A 17,790-nucleotide genomic window follows, 5' to 3' on the forward strand; every position below is an offset into this window, starting at 1 on the left:
GAGTTTATGTTATCACAGCTTACACACTGTTAACCTCAGTAGTTGCACCAGCTGCATCTCAAGGTGTTTGGCCAGCCCTGATACACCTGTAGTGTTTATCACATACCTGACTGTTTCTCTGCCACAGGTGAGGCCCCATTGGTGTCATGGGCACCAGGAGTCCCCGTGAGACCCTCAGCAGTGCAGCCCACCACAGTGATTCCCCCCAGCAGGCTGTCAGTCTCAGCAGAGCTGTTACTGGTCATACTGCCACACAGGGAGGATTTGTCCACTTGGCTGGAATCTGCTTCCTGGGACCCTTCTTCTCCTGCAGGGTAGTCTGTTTCTCTTGCCCCTGAAAGAGATTAAACTCAGAATAACACAATATCCTGAGCTGGAAGGGACCCACAAAGATCCCGTCCAACTCCTGGCCTTGCACAGACACCCAGCAATCCCACCCTTTGTCTCAGAGCATTATTCAAATGCTCCTGGAGCTCTGGCAGCCTTGGTGCCATGACCACTGCTCTGGGGAGCCCTTTCAGTGCCCCACCACCCCCTGGGAAAGAATCTTTCCCTGATATACAGCCTAAACCTCCCCTGGCACAACTTCAGGCCATTCCCTTGGACCCTGTCACTGGGTGTTTTTCATAGGGATAAAGCCAAATCACTTCTCTATCTAATAACTAAGCTTCAAACTCAATGAGCTCCCCAGAGATTAAACATGCAGGCAACCCCTATCTACAAGGTTAGTTTCACATAATCAGCAAATGTGGAAGATGCTGTAATGAAGCTCGCAAAACAAAAGCAAGATCAACATATACTGCATTACAATGTCATTCACTCTATTTCAATCGACAGCTTTCCAAATAGATTATTTCAATTTTAGTTATATCTTCCTCTAAAATCAATTTCATAACAGTGCAGGTACACAAGGGCACCTATCTATATCTTTATGAAAAATTTAGGTGCAATAGAGTCTTGGTTCTGGAAGAAAAACTGTTTTTCTCATGTCCAATTCTCTTATATTTTCAAGACTTGAATTACACTCAAATGCAAAAAGGATTCCCTCTGCAGGGAGCTTGCTTATCTTCAAGAGGCTGAAGAAGTCAAAAAAACAACAAACATATTCTTTTTGTGATGTTCACAATTCCATGAAATATCAACACTGTTGCAGTATAGTACATCAAACAAAACAGTTCCCCTTGGCTGCTGACATCTCTCTGATTTTTGGTTCATGCAAGTCAACAGCCAACTAAAGAGTGAAACAGAAGGGTAGAAATGCAATAGTTTAATGTACAACTAACCACTTTCTTATTGCTCTGTTACAGTAACTTTTCATCATACTAAGTAACAAATCTGTGGTTTTTCATTGCATACGAAAAACTGAGTAAGAATCAGTTAAAAAAGGCAGGAGCTGAACCAGCCCAAGCATTTACCTGGCACACTGGCAATACAAAGCACATGAGAATTGCAAACAATGAAACTGTCCAGAATATTCCCTGGTTGGTTTGCATCAATAATGATAACTTTTGTAGCAGAATGTGTGCTAGTACAGATCCAAACTAGACTGGATAATTCTTCCTGGTGTTTCAGTTCCTTTTGCTGATCCTGAAGGAGAACAAAGGCAGAAATTAACAACAGAAAGGGGGACAAGAATAGAATTACTACATTTGATCTGTAGTGGTCTTACATTTTCACCTACAGAAATATACATAAATATGTAGGAAGTTAAGTATCTTCAATGCCATTGCAAAACTACACGTTACTTGTTCTTTATGTAAATGAAGTATAAATATAGCTCCCTCATATTTCATAATTCTATTAAAATACATAAAATATTATAATTACACTGCATAGTTATACAGTTAGACCAGTATAAAATAAAAACATTATTGACATGCTACCTGCCATACTCAGTATCACCACAGGTTAATATGATATCCCAAAGCACTTGAAAATTTAGACTGTTTTTATGCCCTTAATATGAATTCCCCATTCATGGCAATTAGAACATAAACAGGTCTGTCACAAATGGTTTTTAAAGGAGGCAGCACTGGTATAAGCAGTACGTAATTTTGATGTAAAATTTATTTGCTCCTGAGATTTGCCAGGAAGGGAAGATTCGAAAGTATTTAATAGTTGGACTCAATAGCCCAAACATCATGGGCTAATGACTAACCAAGAAAACTCTATTTGTTACCAATGAACCTGATTAGAAAATACTTCAGTACTCTACAGTAAAGGTGTATAACTATATAATTTATTAAATGTGCCTTGCAGTGACCTTACCTTGAGCTCTTGATCTAGTTTATCTAAGCTACTCTGGGATCCTGTTTGCTGCTTGTTGCCATCTGCATCCACACCAGTCACATCATTGTAGAACACACTGGCACCAACCACAGATCCTCCATCTCGTGTCTTCCCTCCTGACAGGTTCACCCCTACAGCACACCACAGCTTGGGAGAAAAAGAAATGTTTCACTTGAATCTCAAACTAAAAAAAGAGAGAGACAAGCACTGTTAAATATGCTAAGTGATATCAACATTATTATATATCCAGAGTCCATTTTAAGTTATTAATTACAATTAAAGTCATATACATTTTACTGAGACAAATTCTTCTTCACTATGTTTAAAAAAAACAACTTATTTGAAAAAGAATGTAATTGAGTCCAAAACAAAAATATTCAAGCTATAGTTTGCCCAAGTCTCTTATCATCACTGGAAACATCCTACCTTCATAGAGGTATCCTTCTCATCCAAAGGTCTCAGGTAAACAGGTACAGGTAAGTTCTTAATCTTATTTTCACCCTGTCCGCCATTTGCCACCTAGGTAAAAAAACAAACAAACAAAAAATTTTACTTTTAAAAGAGGTTTACAATCTTTGGAATCAGTTGCTCAGAATTTATTAAACACAATTAAGAGTTTTGCATTGTTGTCTCCTTTACAAAGATTCTTTACTGCTAACTTCAACCAAAAAAAGCTAGAATCAAACACAAGCTGTGAAATCACACCCTCTTCAAATGTGACAAAACATGAAGCTGTTACCATTATGCTTGAAAACATCATACCTGTTTGTATTTCTGAGGTAGACTCCAGCCAAAAGCCTGCACTCTGCCATCCTCCTTCTGGACATGAGCTTTCACCTGGCGGTACTGCTCCCTCTTCTGCTCCCGGCGTGAGGCTAAACTGGCTTCAGTTCTGGGCAAGAATCAGGATTAAGGAACTTCTTACTTATGCTCTTTAGAATCTCTTGTGCAATGGGAATTGCTGTTAAACTCAGTAACCAAGATCACTGTGGAAGCACTGGGTTACCAAGGATATCCCTAGGTTTTTTTCACTTATCAAGACCCCTGGTTTCCTGTGGGCTATTTTTAAGGAATTGGGGAAAACCAGGCAAAACCAGAAAGTCTATTGCCAGCATCCTCAAAAGAAATTAACTTGGGTTGTGTAGCTCTACTAGGAGCTTCAAAAGTTGTAACTCACAAGGACATATTGCCAAAACAAAGCACAGGAGAAAAAAATAATTACAGATTCTTGTTAGCCTGACTCTTAAGTGAACCTTAAGTAGCTGTACAGTTATTGCTCAGCTACAGCATTTTCATATAAAAGCGTACGAAGTGTTGTCTCCTGTGCCTAAATGCACTTTCCTGAAAGATAGTGGTATTTACCAAGTAGAATATTTCAGCCAGGTGCTCCAAGTATTCACCCACTGCTGCACATTTCACTCTGCACTATCTTGATGCCTCATGAATCAACACTCACTTCAGGAGATTATACTTCACTTAGCAGCATGCTAGTAATCTCAGAGAACTAAAAGAGTAAACACTTGATAGAGCATATCTACTATAAAACCAAAATGTCTTACTCTTCACTGAGGAATTCAAAGGCTTTAGATTTGTCACTGGGTAATTGAGATAAGGTGCTGCTTCTTTTCTTGACTGATGGAGTAATGTGCGAGGTTGGAGCATTATATTTAACATTGACAGGAGGTTCTGGTTTCTTTGCTGTATTGCTGGATGAACTGAAGAGCCTGCTAAAACTAGAAGAAAAAGACAAGAGTCAAGATTTGCCAGATACATCCAAATTTGACTATGCAGGCAAAACACAGCATATGCCAGCCTGTTCAAGACAGTTATAAGGTAAGAAACTGGAGCCCAACACACTCAGCAAAACTCTCAACGCACAAAACTCGTGTCCATAAGAAAAAATTTTAAAGGATTATTATCCCATTTATCAAATTCAATGGGAACGTCATCTTTAACATCTACAGGGAACCAACAAAATTAAGATGTTAACATCACACCTGGAAGACAGTTCTATGAAGGACATTAGTTCATGCAGACAGCATTTAAAAAAACCCACTATTTTCTATGCAACAAGATAAAACAGTTTTCTGCAAGTCACAACATCAAAAGGATTATTTGACAAACATCTTGTTGAGAAAAATACTGGTTTAGATTTTAAGAGCTTGAAGTCAGAAAGGAGAATGTAACACTCGGTAAGCTGTACTTCACAGAGGGAAAAGAAGCTGAAATAAATGCAACCCCACACATGCTATTCAGGTTTCTACTTTTCATCATAAAAATGAATGTGGAAAAAATGCTCAGAACAAGAATCTTGGTGCATATTCAGCTAGGAAAAAAATTCCAGCACTTTGGTATTTAACTTCACAAAGTGCACAGCCACTCACTACACACTGCAGCTTACAATACATTTTGTCTTCCAGAGCAGTCTTACCGAGTTGGCATGCTGGGCAACAAGAGGAGAAATGTTAAGATATCTTCATCTGCCAAAAAATAATTAGCTAACATACACAAATGTGCCAGCTAATTGGTTAGGGTCTTTATTTATTTCTGCCAGTAAGTTGTGCTTCTATACTTACAATTGCCAAATGCTTGATCTTTTCTTCTCTTGCATGGCTGGATTTTCTCTGGATGCTCTACAAGAAATTAATTCCAAGTTACTAAGTTAGCAACAATTTAAAAAGGAAAAGGAATGGAACAGTGTGAAACTCTTATTTTTAAAAAAAGGATAACATCTTGAAAATAACAAAGCCTTTTTTTTTCCACACTACTACTTCTTTACTGATCAGAGCACAATACCGAAATTCCCACTACAGGAAATAAAGTTACATAATAAGCTTCATCCACATTTCTTTGCATCCCAAACAAACTGGCAACTTTTCAGACAGAAGAGACAAGTCTGCATAACACTTTGTAATGAAAAAAGCTTGAAGAAAGCAGCAAACCATTTTAAATTATTCTGCCTCCTATTTAATATTTTAACCATTGTTTTTTGTTTTAAAGTCTATTAATCTTCAATACATCAGTAAATAATTGAAAAAGTGTTCCCATAGCCATAGATTAGAGATAGGAGAGGATTTCTACAGCAGACAATAGCTACAGAAGAACAAGCCATGGCTGTTGGAAATGTACATTTTTCCTCCTAAAGGGTCACAGGCATGAGGACAATTGGAACAATTACATGTCACTGCTGTCCATGGCCAGCAGGCAGCACCACAGCCTCTGGTACCTGTGGTCAGGGACAAGGATGAGTTGGTCTGAGGCAGAAAACTTATGTTTTCAAACCATACCTTCCAAACAACTGAATATTCAGGATGCAAACAAGACCAAATCACCATCTTTATTGTTTATATTTAACATGCCTTGCGCAGTTTTAAACTGCTTTATCCTGAACAACCCAAGTCTTTCCAAAGGAATTATGCTCAGTCTGAAGACATTATCCCTATTTTGACAGCACAAGGCATGTGTACACACAGAGTAATTTTTAATGCTCACCACATTAATGTTATTTACAAATACCAACTTTTTTTCTCTGTTTCAGAACAAGCATCCCTTGAAAAAATGTGTGTATTCACATCATATGAAGTAACATATCTTCACTGAGGTCTCACCAAGAGCCATTCTGACAAATTATATACCCTTAACTTAAAACCAATGATCCTCATGGGCATGAGGAAAACAAGCAGAAGGCAATGAACCTGCTGACCAGATCACCCAGCATCTAAAAATCACAAGGAGCTCTATCAAAGATTCTATAAAGCCTTTTCACCTTATCATCTCAGTCCATCGGACAGCCTCCTGCAGCTCCATCAGCCTCTCCTTGTACTGGTTCCTCTCCATCAGCACTCGGGCCATTTCCACACGTGTGAAGCGTTTCCGCTGTGCCGTGGGGACATCGCTCTGGGCACACAAGTTAATAAACATGGCAGGGACAAAGGTGCACCACCACAGGGCCCTGCAGAGCCACCCTCTTGATAACAGCCAGGCTAGGGCACAATTCCAGATTTCAAATAGTTTGGGGCTTTGGAAATCTGGGTTTTACCTTCCTCTCCTCCCATCCTTTGAATGCAATATAATGTGAATGAAAACAGGTCTTCAAAAAAAAGTGTGTGCTAACAGTGGGCAGAGAGGAAAGCAAGACAACTAATCACTGTCAATTTAAGTTTACTTGTGCTCTTTAGATCTTCTGTCATTTCTATACAGGAAGGAACTTCACCACTACTTATTAAGCAGTAAGTTTTAGTAGCACTCACTAAACACATAGACTTCTAATGTCCCATTGACATATGCACACAAAATACACCACACATATACACCTACATCATCATCCTCTTTAGCCTTCTGTCTTGCTTCTTCTGCTTCTGCACGAGCTCTAAAAAGAAAATAAAAAACAGCTGCAATAAATATCACAGTATGGTTTTTCTTCTTTTCCTTTTTTACAACCATGGAATTAAACTTACTTTCTCAGCTCTTCTTCCAGTTCTTTATTCTTCTCTTCAAGCTTTTGCTTTGCTTGTTTTATAGCCTCTAATTCACCTTGTAGTACATCCTTTTCACAGGTCAATTCATCCACCTTTGCTATTAAATCATTCTTCACTACATTCAGTGCATTTCTACACAAACATTGAAAACATATGGTTATAAGGATGGCCATGGTCTCGCAGTTCAGCTTCAGCCTGGTTTTATTTTTAAAGACCTACACATTTCTTACACAGAGCTGCTGTAAAAAGATACAGCTTTCTTAAAGGTCAAATCATCTCCTCCCAAATCTCCAACATTCAAACACATTCAAATTCTGTCTATTAGAAAAAAGTACTGATAAATAGTTTGATTTTCCTTTAACAGTGCTCCAGTGGATTTGCCTCTGCACTTAAAGCTGTGCTTCTGACAGGGAGTTGATCTCATCAGGACACAGCACTGCATTTCTTGGAGTCTTACAAGGATAAAAGACTTGTCCTACTAGATCCTTAATTTCTAGAAGACCAACTCAGACAAATGCACCTACAAATTCAAAATACTCACACCTCCATTACTCTGAGAACTGAGAGCACATTTGTATAGTTTCCATTCTGTATCAGGATATTGAAGATATAATGAAATAACAGAAAGTCAGTATTTTTTACATAAACATTCTCACTTACTTTGTCTCCAGCAGCTGAGTGTTTTCCAAAATAAGGTTTTCAACCTCACGCCCCATTCCTTTCCAAAGGAAACAAACACATTAAATTAGCAAATAAAATGGATGTTTTTAGAAAACTTATGTTTTGCCATGGTCTAAAGTCAAATGAATTTTACATATGACAAACTTGTCAGAAGAACTGTGAGCTATCTGAAGTTTCAGGTCCAACCTACCTTCTACAATTAGCCTTCCCTCCCATCTTCTCCCAGCCTGACTTCAATTAAAAAAAGCCCGAAGACATTCCTACCTAAGCACAGGCCAGTGCTGCTACTCTGTATATTTAGAAGATGTTACAGTACTAAGTCAAAAAGCAAACACAGCATACGTTGCAGAAGTATTAGACCACAAAATGTTTTTAAAATGCTGAACTGTGTTTTACACCATTATCATTATTGCTTTTTGATCTCTTATAAATTGTTATATACCAAAGTGTATCAGTTATAGACAAAAAACATGCTGAATAAAGTTCAGATTGTGAAAGCCCTGCAGATTTCCCCAGAGCAAATGATACCTTACCAAAGAAATTATGGTCTTTAAAGCCCATGCATTCCATGTAGAGCAAAAACAAGAACAAGAAACATTTCATGTGAGGTGTAATATGATTGAGGAGAAATAAAATATTAAGACTTAGGAAGTAAGAGCGAATTAAAACAAAGCCACCACCAAAAATCTGAAGTGGGATGTAATGTGATTAGAAGCAGGATTTATACAGAAGACTGATGTGGAAGGATTTAAGTTTGTCACAACCATTTCCATTGGTTAAACCTCTTATAAGAATCAGTAACTCAATAAAAGTCTCTCATTTTCTGTGAAATAATTTAGAAGCACAGTCCTTGGAAGAAATTCTAAGCCATTCAGAAGTTTCCAATTAATATGATCTTATGGAGAAAAGTGAACATAACTTTTCAACATAACTCTAACATAACTAATTCAATGTTACTTAGATTTCTGGAAATTAATTTCTCACCCTATTTTTTGCATACCTAAGATAATTTTCAGAATTTTAAAAAAGATAGTTTCAGGAGAGAATAATTATTTTGCATTTGCACAGCAAAATAATTATGACACAGATAACAGCAGAAATTATGTTAATTCAAGATTAACATAATGAATGAAAAAGGTATCTTAATGGTGGAGGCTTTTTAAAATACATTAGAAACACAATCTTCTAAGCAACTTTGGCGGCAGAAGACTTTAAAGATATTTGGATAAAGAAGAAAAGGTATCTATAAATAGACATGCAAGTCAAAGTTCTCTCTTTTGACATTTCCCTCTCTGGGTTTTGGATTAAAAGTAAATGATATTTACTGAAGTAACTTAGATCAACCATGGTTAATTTATCAATATCTGGAGAAATCCCCTATACTACAGCCATCAAGAGATTTTATTGAAGCTGCTCTTGCTTTTTAAACACTTTCAATATTCACAGATAAAAGTATGTAGGATCACATCCAACAGGTTTCAGGATCTTTTATAATGCAAGAACAAAAACTACAAAGCCAGAGTGCAACGGCAAAAAAAAAAGTCACCAAGCAGGGAAAAAATGCAGAGAACATACTGTATGAGAGCAGCAGCCAAGAATGCCTAACTGGAGAAGCAACAGATTTCAAAGATTTTTTGAAAAAAGAAGCATACACACCAGAATATTCCCCTGGGTATGCAGCCCAAGAGAAAACAGATTAGAGAATCCTAATTAACTATTTTTAAACAACTCTATACTGAAGTTTAATGCTCACTTAGAACAGGTCCAAATGCTTCAAACACACAGATTATCCTGGATGCAGGTGTGGCTTTTCAGATTTTGAACTATGGTTGTTCTCAAAGCAAAATTATGATTCTCAAATAAAATTTTCAGACCAACACATTCTGTATAACAAATGCAGGTATAACCCTAAGGCTTAGTGTGCACACACTGGTGTTTCCAGCAATAGATTTACAGAAAATGGTCATAAACTCACTGACAAACCTTAAATAAGTTATACTAAAAATGATATTTTTTGCCCATGAAAAACAAAGTATTAGGATCAGGATATCCTGACAATAGTTTGATTTCTTTAATCAATTTATCACAGCTAAGGGATGGATGCTGCTCCATGTTAATACCCTCCAGTATCTGTATTTTTGCATACAGAATGCATGATTATTTATCTCTGTGAGAATGGAATGACATCCAAGAGTTTTAGATGGAGTATGTTGCAGTAAGGATGTAGAGAAGAGCCTCACTGCTCAGAGTGACAACAAAGAAAAACCATCTCAGACTGGAGATAGGCTCATTACTCCTAGTGAGTAATACCTGCAGAAATGTCACCTGTTTGATATAAAATAAGTTTCTGGAGGAACACTGAACAACCAGAAATACAGATTGCACACAGGAGTTTCAACAGTCCTAACAATCTGTATTTTTGCAGGGTCAGAGGACAGAAGCAAACAAGCTGCTGATTTTCTGCACACAGCTCATTTGGAAAGCACCTGAGAGTAGGATCTGCATTTTATACATTCCATAGTATCGGCTTTCATTATTTCAAAATGAGGCCTGAACAATTACACAGTAAAAATATCTTCCTATATTGTTTATAGAAAGATTATTCTTCTGATGACCTTTTTGATCTTGGTCAACTCAAATTTATTTCAGTCATTTGAAATAAGTGACTGAAATAGTCAGCATAGAAGTAACAGCAAGATGCTTAGGGGGAAGGAGAAATGTGGGTTTTTCCTCCCATATCAATTAACAGTTTGATTCTCAAATTACCACCATTTCATTTGATGCAATTCTCTTTCAAGTTAAAATCTTTAAGGAGGTGATAAAGCCAGGCCACTACAGATCAGGCACAACCTGAATAAAACTACCTAAAACTAGTTCAAGACAAAAATCCTTCCTTGAGAAAAAAATCCTTATGTAAGAGAACATAGAGAGAGAAATGGAGAGTAGTGTAGGAAGTGCCTCAAAAGATTAAGCTCCTTATACAGAGAGAAAGAAGAAATGCTTCTGGTTTTGCATTCCAATGATTACCTTAGGATGCTACTCAAACAATTTTAATGCAAATGATATGTAACAACAAATCCAGCAAGACTAATTAAGCACTTCCTAAAAAGGAAAATTTCTGTATACAGCATCTTTCTTACCCAGTAAATCTGCACCTTCGTCCACATCTCCAATTAGGCCAGAACCAGCAGATGACAGCTCTTCAAAGAGTGACTCTGTGTTACGGTCAAATGCTTTGTTCTTGATGCCTTTGGTGGGAGTGCTGGGCAGAGAATTAAACAAGACATGAAGAAGCAGGGAAATAACACTCTCACAATGCAGAAAAGCTTTCTCTGTATTTTTTACCTGTAGTTCATTTGTTCCCTCAAACAAACCCCACAAGATTTCATTTGACTTACAAGTTCTAGATTCTATTTTCAAATACTGCTTTGCCATCAAGATCTCAAACTTAAAGCAGTTGCTGATACTGAGATGGACAGGATTGTAATAAATCAAAGCATGTCAAGTTTTGGCTTATAGAAATTGAGTTGTGTCAGGACTTACCCCAAATGCCTGAAGAACAGATAGCTCAGCTAAATTGGAAGATATTTAATAGAACAAGAATGCAAGAGAACTGAATAGTAGGAGGTCAAAATATTCCTCCGGTCAGAGAAGGGGCTCCTTTCACACAAAGCTCTTCTTACACCCTTAAGATTCACCATATAGGATAATTTTATCCTTCTCATCAGAAGAATTAAACAAAGACAAGAAAAGGAAAATTCCCATATACAGCATCTTTAAATAACCTTCTAAAATTTGTCTTCTTCCTCAAATCACAACACACAACTTACCTGGAACCCTTATATCCACTGAGATCTTTATCCATATCCAACTCTGGAGTTGACTCAATAATTGCCTGAACTTCAGATTTTTCTTCATTTTCATTTCCCCCTGGGGCAAAGCAAGTGGTACATGCCCATAAACAAAATCATCATGACATATTAACTACATGTAGTAGTTCTTCATCAATCACCAACCTAGGATACTTCTGTACAAAGACTTACCAAAATAATTAAATGAAAAGACCCACAGATTTTGATACTCTAGTGCAGATACTGGAATTTCTAGGTCTCTCCCAAATTTAACACAAGTCATCCAACAGCACTTATTTCCTACTATTTCTGTAACTGAAACCAAGATGTCCAACACTTCACAACTCTATGTGCCTTTTCTACTGCCAAAGAAATGTCTTAAATAACTCTGATTCTGAAGCAAAAAGGACTAAAGTCACCAATAAACAACAGACTTATCTCTGACCAATATTCTGTACTCCTTAAAATATTGAGTAGAAACCCCATTCTCATTTGTGGCACAACAAAAGATAGTTAATAAGTGATCAAATATAAGGTCCATAGTAACCCTACATTAAGAAGTTAAAGCAGCTCACCAGTGCACACATTTCTTGTTTCTTGAGCTACCTGTACTTCAATATTCTTGCTTACATCCAGCTTCTCATTTGACATCTCTGTGTCCTTTGCAAGCCCTTCAACATTTTCCTTTTGAGGGGTTTCAGCAGGCAGCACAGGAACATCTGAAGCAGCTGTGGATGCTGGCGTAGTACATTTGGAGCCTGCTTGGCTAACATCAGAGAGCTCATCCTAGAATTGCACCATTACCAGTAAAAAATTAACATAAAGTTTTATTAGAAGAGTTGGGCATAAACACTAAGGAACAGACAACAAAATCACTGTATTTTATTGAAAATTATGCAAATGCAAAGACAAATGAATAAAAATAATATTTTAAGCCAGTATAGTAATCTTTAGCCTATGACTGTTTCACTCTTGCTAAGACAATTACAGCTACGTAAAAATGCCTTTATTTTTAATAGCAATGTTTGATCTCGGCTGATGATTTTAGTCACTACTTTTCTGTGAAGGCTTCCAGAAAACAGAGCATTCTCATCCTAAGAGTCCTTCTAGCTGCACAATGAACTGCCTAATCATCCCAAAGCTGTTATAAAATTAATGGTTCTGAATATACATAGTACCTTTAAAAGCAGCCACTGAAGAACTGATGCAAATATGGATTTAACTAATATAAAACTGTGGTAATTCATAGAATCATAATCACAGAATGGTTTGGGTTGGGAGGGACCTTAAAGATAATTTTGTTTTAACACCCTGCTGTGGGCAGTGATGCTTTCCACTAGACCAGGTTGCTCCCAGTCCTGTCCAACCTGGCCTTGAACATTTCCATATTTGCAAGCACTTTGCTTAAGTTTTACATGCTTTCCAGTCTGAACTGTGAGCACTGGCTGACAGTGGGAATGGGACCTGGAACTGTGGTAACTACTTGTCCAGTTAGATTTCAGATCAACCAAGGAACATCAGTATACAGTTCCTCCCCAGAAACTGATTCCTGGCAACAATTCACAGTGACACCATGTCAAGACCCATACATATGACATTAATTACAGACTTAGTCCAGCTGCTGGACTCCAGATTGGGACCATCACCCAGACACAGCTGCATCCAGCACTGTGTGGGAGGACAGAGTGGACTGTGTGTGCAGCCAGAGGCCACTACCTGAATATACCAACAGCCCTTTTTCAGCTCTTCTCTCATCTCCTTCATTCACTGCCATTTACTGCCCATTCATGCCCAGACCCATATCAGATGTCTGATCTATGACTTAAGCAGCACATGACAGTGTACAACAGCCCACTGCAGAGAGGAAAAAAAGTCTGCCTGTTTAGGCCAATAGTTTCTAGCACACACCATTAGAGGAATCTTGTTGGGGAAAATAAAGATGAACTTTGAGGCTGCTGTGTGCAAAATGGAGGCAGGATGGTAACATTTTATCAAAAGTTCTTGTAAAGTTTGTTTGGGAATCACAGATGAAAGAAAGGCTCTTGGACAAGTCTGTGACATTTTTGTCAAGAACAAAACAGGTTTAGATTTTGCAAAGCACAAATTCACTGAATGCCTTTTTGAGGAAGAAATAAAACTGAATTTAAGGTTATTTTAAAATAACACACAGAAGAGACCTGCATGTAGATGTACACTGTCTCACTTGTACCTAGCATAAGATTAGTATGAATTGTAACTTACAGATTTCTCCTTTTGGAACTTACTAAGGCAAAATTTTTATTTGCGTGGGGACAGGGAGGAAAGCAGATATTTATGTATATCAGCATAAATGTAAAGTTTGCATCCTATAGTAACATCTCCACATTGAATTTGCAAATCCTAGAAACAAAAATACAGCACTCATTGCCTATCAATTACTGACAGTTCTCATTGTTTTATAGTAAATTGCAGAATAATCAATTATTAATATTCGGTTTTCTGTCAAAAGTATTCAGAAATACAGACACCTCTAAAGGAATGAAAGAAAAGAAAAGAAAAAAACACTGCAATTTACCCAACTGCCTTCTGAATGGGTGAAGCTGAGGCATTGGCTAGTGGTTCATACTCGAGTGAGCAGATACAGAAGGGAGGAAGTGGTGCCCCTTACCAAGGGCAACCAGAGCTCACACAAACAAGAAATAAAACCTCAGCAGAGTTGCTGGCTCTGTTTAAACACTTCTACATCTTTGTATTCCAAGAGCATCCACTAACTGATGCAGCACACACCAATCACTGACTTTCACACACAAAGCTCAAGGAAAATAGCTTGATAGCACAAGAAAAAACAGGGAATAGAATGGTTCTTTCCCTAAGGGAATTTCAAATCACCCCATATATTTTATATTTCTGACTTTATTATCTATGGTATTTTTTTAGCTTACTCTTGGAACCACACAAATTAAACTATTACAAATGTTTGTTCTAGAACTAAAGAAAAGCAAAAGTAATTTAATAAAATGACACTGAATTAATCAGAATATCTCAAAGACTAAACATTTGAAATTCAGTGTGGTGCTGACTTAGCAAAATTGACTTTTTTCATCATGTTGCCAATAGACACCTCCTTGAAAAAAAAAAGTTTAAAAATTCAATAATTAAATCTGAAGGAGTAACTCATCTGCAGTGCAGTGCAGGAATGAGTAGAAAAGAATGACTGGTACATAAATATGTGTCATCTTACAATGATATCCAGCAATCTCACTATTGTACAAGCTACAGAATAACAGATTTTTTAATCTCTGCCTATCTGCTCCCTGTTTGTGATAGTTTTGGAGGAAATACTGACCATTAAGGAAACGTTCAGGCATGAATGGAAAATAGATGCTAGAAAGCAGCAGAACCTTGTTTGTGCCTTGTACTGAATGTTAAAAATATTCAGAAGAAAACTATTAGAGAAAAAAGTTTCAAATGCTGGTTTTGACTTCAATATATCAGGTTATTCAACAAGTTCAATTCAGAAGTACTTTACATTCATAGCTACAAAGTAAAGATGTTGCTTTGGACTCAAGGAACTTATTCTGAATAAATAGATTTGAACAACTACAGTTTGTGCTATTTTGTGAATTCTCATTTTAGCAGTGCATTATTTTTAGAAGAATTATACCAAGAAGCCTATTTTGACAATATGGATTAGCCAATTTTCTGAGGAGGAAGATGGAATCAGAAGCTTCCCTTTCTACCTCATCTCCATCTACTCTTAGTCATAACTTGTATTTATTGTACATAAGTTATATTTCAGTCAGCTTTCCTAAAATCTGCCAATTCACTAATGCTAATAGCATAAGACAAAGGGAATTGGACATATTCAAGATCCAACCTCCTAACTAGCACTCTTTTTTTAAGTGAAAAATTTTTAGACGCAAACTCACACTGTCACTTTGATATCCCTATAATTAACCACTACTTACTCTTCCCATTATCTCCTTATGACATCTATGATAAATAAATGGATTCCTATTACCTCCAAATAGTTTTGTAGTTCTGATCAGTTAATATTCCTGTGCTAGGCAGGTATTAAGTTCACTTAAGAGGAAACTCCTCTCAGCTATATGCCTTTCCAAAAATAACAGTACATTCCAAAAAACTTCATGAAGAAATATATACTGGGAGGATTTACACATTCTGGAGTTCTTCACCCTGCAGATCCTCCTCCTGCTGTGCTGTGAGTGCACCCTAGACTGCCAGACTTATCACACTCCAACACCACTCCCCCATTCCTCCACTCCTGCAGATTGGTTTATTCCACCCTCTCGCAGCTGGAACATAGAACAATTGCAGGAATGATGACCAGGCTACAAGCAAGGGAAATCACGCTCACAGACTAATTTAGGAAAGTTATGTCATTCTTAGCTCTGTGGTCTACCTGCACCATACAGCTGGTAGTAGGCAGAGGCTGCATGAAGAGCACTGCCCATGTAGTAACCAAAGCTTTCCTTCTAAAGCAGCATTAATAAACTTAATTAGACTGTTCCCACTACCTAGTAACATATTTAGTGTGGAAAAACAAGTTGGAACCTTTAGAAAGGGTCCTTAGTCAGAAAGAAAAGACCCACTACTTAAGAGTGGAGAGGAGAACTAATCTGTATTATCACTCATTTGGAAAATGTCCCCAACACTTTGTTTCTTGTACTAAGAAAAGTTCCCTCAAAGTTCACTGGAGTAAGCAATGCATTTGGTTTATACAGAGAAGTTTTAGGGGTCTACCTCCCCTCTTTCAATTTGGTGGTTTTTTGGTTTTTTGCATCCTCCCAAAGATCTACCATCTGTATGGGAGTTTTTCCTGCCACACAAGGCAGCCAGGCTGCACTCACCTTGAGGCTGGTGTGAGACCGTGGCTGGCTCAGCTCGTGGAATTTCCAGTGCTCTGCTGCAGGTGTTTCTGCTACCTCCCTCTGAGCCTCGGGCGTGAGGAGAGCATCTCCTGCAGGTAATGGGAAGATGCCCAGGGATATTGGACGCTCCTTCCTGTTGGAAAGACATGCAGGGCTCATCAGCCATCTCAGATGTCCCACAGTTTATTTGCCTGCAGCCTCTGAAATCAGCAGGGAAGTGGTGAAATTCCAGGTTCAAACATCCAGACACTGCTCCATTAAATGCACAGTGCAGCACACCCAGACTGTGTCACAGCACCCAATAATTCCTCATTTCACAATTGCCAAGTCAATTGCATGGTTTTAAATAGCAGTTATTGATTTACACTACAGCTAAATTTTTATGGAAATGAAACACCTGTTCAATAAAAGTATAAGACAAAAATGTTTCCTTACTTCAGATTGAAAATAGTTTTCAGTAGCCACTATTAAAAAAACCATTTTGCAACTTTTTCTCCAAGATATAACCACATAATTTCTAGAACAGCAAACAGCTAAATCATCAACTGAAACATGTGCAAAATTGTAAACAGTAACCCTCAAGCAACTCTTCTCAAATCATTCGGTATTTTATTCTGAAGATCACAGAAATGGATTTGTGTAAGAGAAAAGAACTGGGTCAGGGAATTATTATCAATGTTACAACTGGCTCAGCTAAAAATTGTGTAGTTTTACCCAAGATCAGTTCCAACACTCTACTTCACCCTAAAGCTACACAAAAGCTTGTGCCAGCAAAGCAAATTATTTCATCCCAAATTTTCACTTCCTCACTCTTTCTTCTTCCTTATGGCAAATAGCATCTGGAAATTCCAAAGGTTTACATAGTAACCCTCAAAAGAAACAAAAAATCAGCAGTTTGCTCAGTGAACAAAAGGATTCATTCTTCCTGCGAGCAAGAGACAAAACCATTGTGTGCAATGCCATTCATAGGATACTGAGGCCAGCCCTGAAAAGGAAAAATATCAGCCAGGCCTAGAACTGAGATAAGCAAAGTGTTTGTTCAGGCAAAACAATGTAATGCAGAAAAAAAAATGACTATAATCAACGAGCACAGCTTTAAGTATAGTAGACGGAGAAGATAAAAGTGTGCACAAATGATGGCATAGTTTTCACATTTTAGCATTATAAAAAGCCAATACACAACCACATGTGCTTTCTTTCACAAGGCCCTTCACAGATTAAACATAATCTAGGCAAAATTAGTATCTGCATACAAAATACATGCAAATATATGGCAAGGTGTGCTGAAAAGCAAAAGCTAACATTTTTGGACATATTTTTGATTTTGTTTATTTACTTTGAAGAAAAGTTAGTGAATAAGGGATTTCATTTACCAATTAATCAACAAACTCCCTTTGGTAAATATTATATTGTCAAAATCACAATGTTCAAACAGCAAACAATTTGAATTGCATGAACCTTTCCAGTCCAGGTGTACAAAGATGCTACTTGTCACAAAATCATTTGCACCTAATTCTCACATTGGAGCTATCTTGGTCTTTCAGAAATATTATTCCAAATTAAGTCATTAATTGTGAAGTAGTTTAGCACAACAAAACAGGCAACAAGTAAGTAAAGCAA

General features: G+C 37.4%; 1 protein-coding gene across 9 annotated transcripts in view; it reads right to left on the minus strand.

Annotated features, from left to right (window-relative positions):
• SPAG9 (sperm associated antigen 9) overlaps positions 1 to 17,790 on the minus strand; it is a 63,031-nt gene that overhangs the window by 16,085 nt on the left and 29,156 nt on the right. For 5 of the 9 annotated variants that reach the window (XM_054516830.1, XM_054516831.1, XM_036394695.1 and 2 more), the window contains 16 exons: positions 16,150 to 16,303; positions 11,875 to 12,085; positions 11,279 to 11,378; positions 10,589 to 10,710; positions 7,982 to 7,996; positions 7,428 to 7,485; positions 6,747 to 6,899; positions 6,607 to 6,658; positions 6,056 to 6,186; positions 4,866 to 4,922; positions 3,849 to 4,022; positions 3,052 to 3,181; positions 2,716 to 2,808; positions 2,269 to 2,436; positions 1,416 to 1,587; positions 107 to 334 (listed from right to left, as the gene is read on the minus strand). In XM_054516830.1, the coding sequence (XP_054372805.1) occupies positions 107 to 334; positions 1,416 to 1,587; positions 2,269 to 2,436; positions 2,716 to 2,808; positions 3,052 to 3,181; positions 3,849 to 4,022; positions 4,866 to 4,922; positions 6,056 to 6,186; positions 6,607 to 6,658; positions 6,747 to 6,899; positions 7,428 to 7,485; positions 7,982 to 7,996; positions 10,589 to 10,710; positions 11,279 to 11,378; positions 11,875 to 12,085; positions 16,150 to 16,303 (2,018 nt within the window). The remainder of the gene's footprint in view (positions 1 to 106; positions 335 to 1,415; positions 1,588 to 2,268; positions 2,437 to 2,715; positions 2,809 to 3,051; positions 3,182 to 3,848; positions 4,023 to 4,865; positions 4,923 to 6,055; positions 6,187 to 6,606; positions 6,659 to 6,746; positions 6,900 to 7,427; positions 7,486 to 7,981; positions 7,997 to 10,588; positions 10,711 to 11,278; positions 11,379 to 11,874; positions 12,086 to 16,149; positions 16,304 to 17,790) is intronic. The other 4 variants (XM_036394697.2, XM_036394699.1, XM_036394701.2 and 1 more) reach the window with 1 other exon arrangement.

The sequence above is a fragment of the Molothrus ater genome, chromosome 19 (genome assembly GCF_012460135.2).
Source record: "Molothrus ater isolate BHLD 08-10-18 breed brown headed cowbird chromosome 19, BPBGC_Mater_1.1, whole genome shotgun sequence".
NCBI lineage: Eukaryota > Metazoa > Chordata > Aves > Passeriformes > Icteridae > Molothrus > Molothrus ater.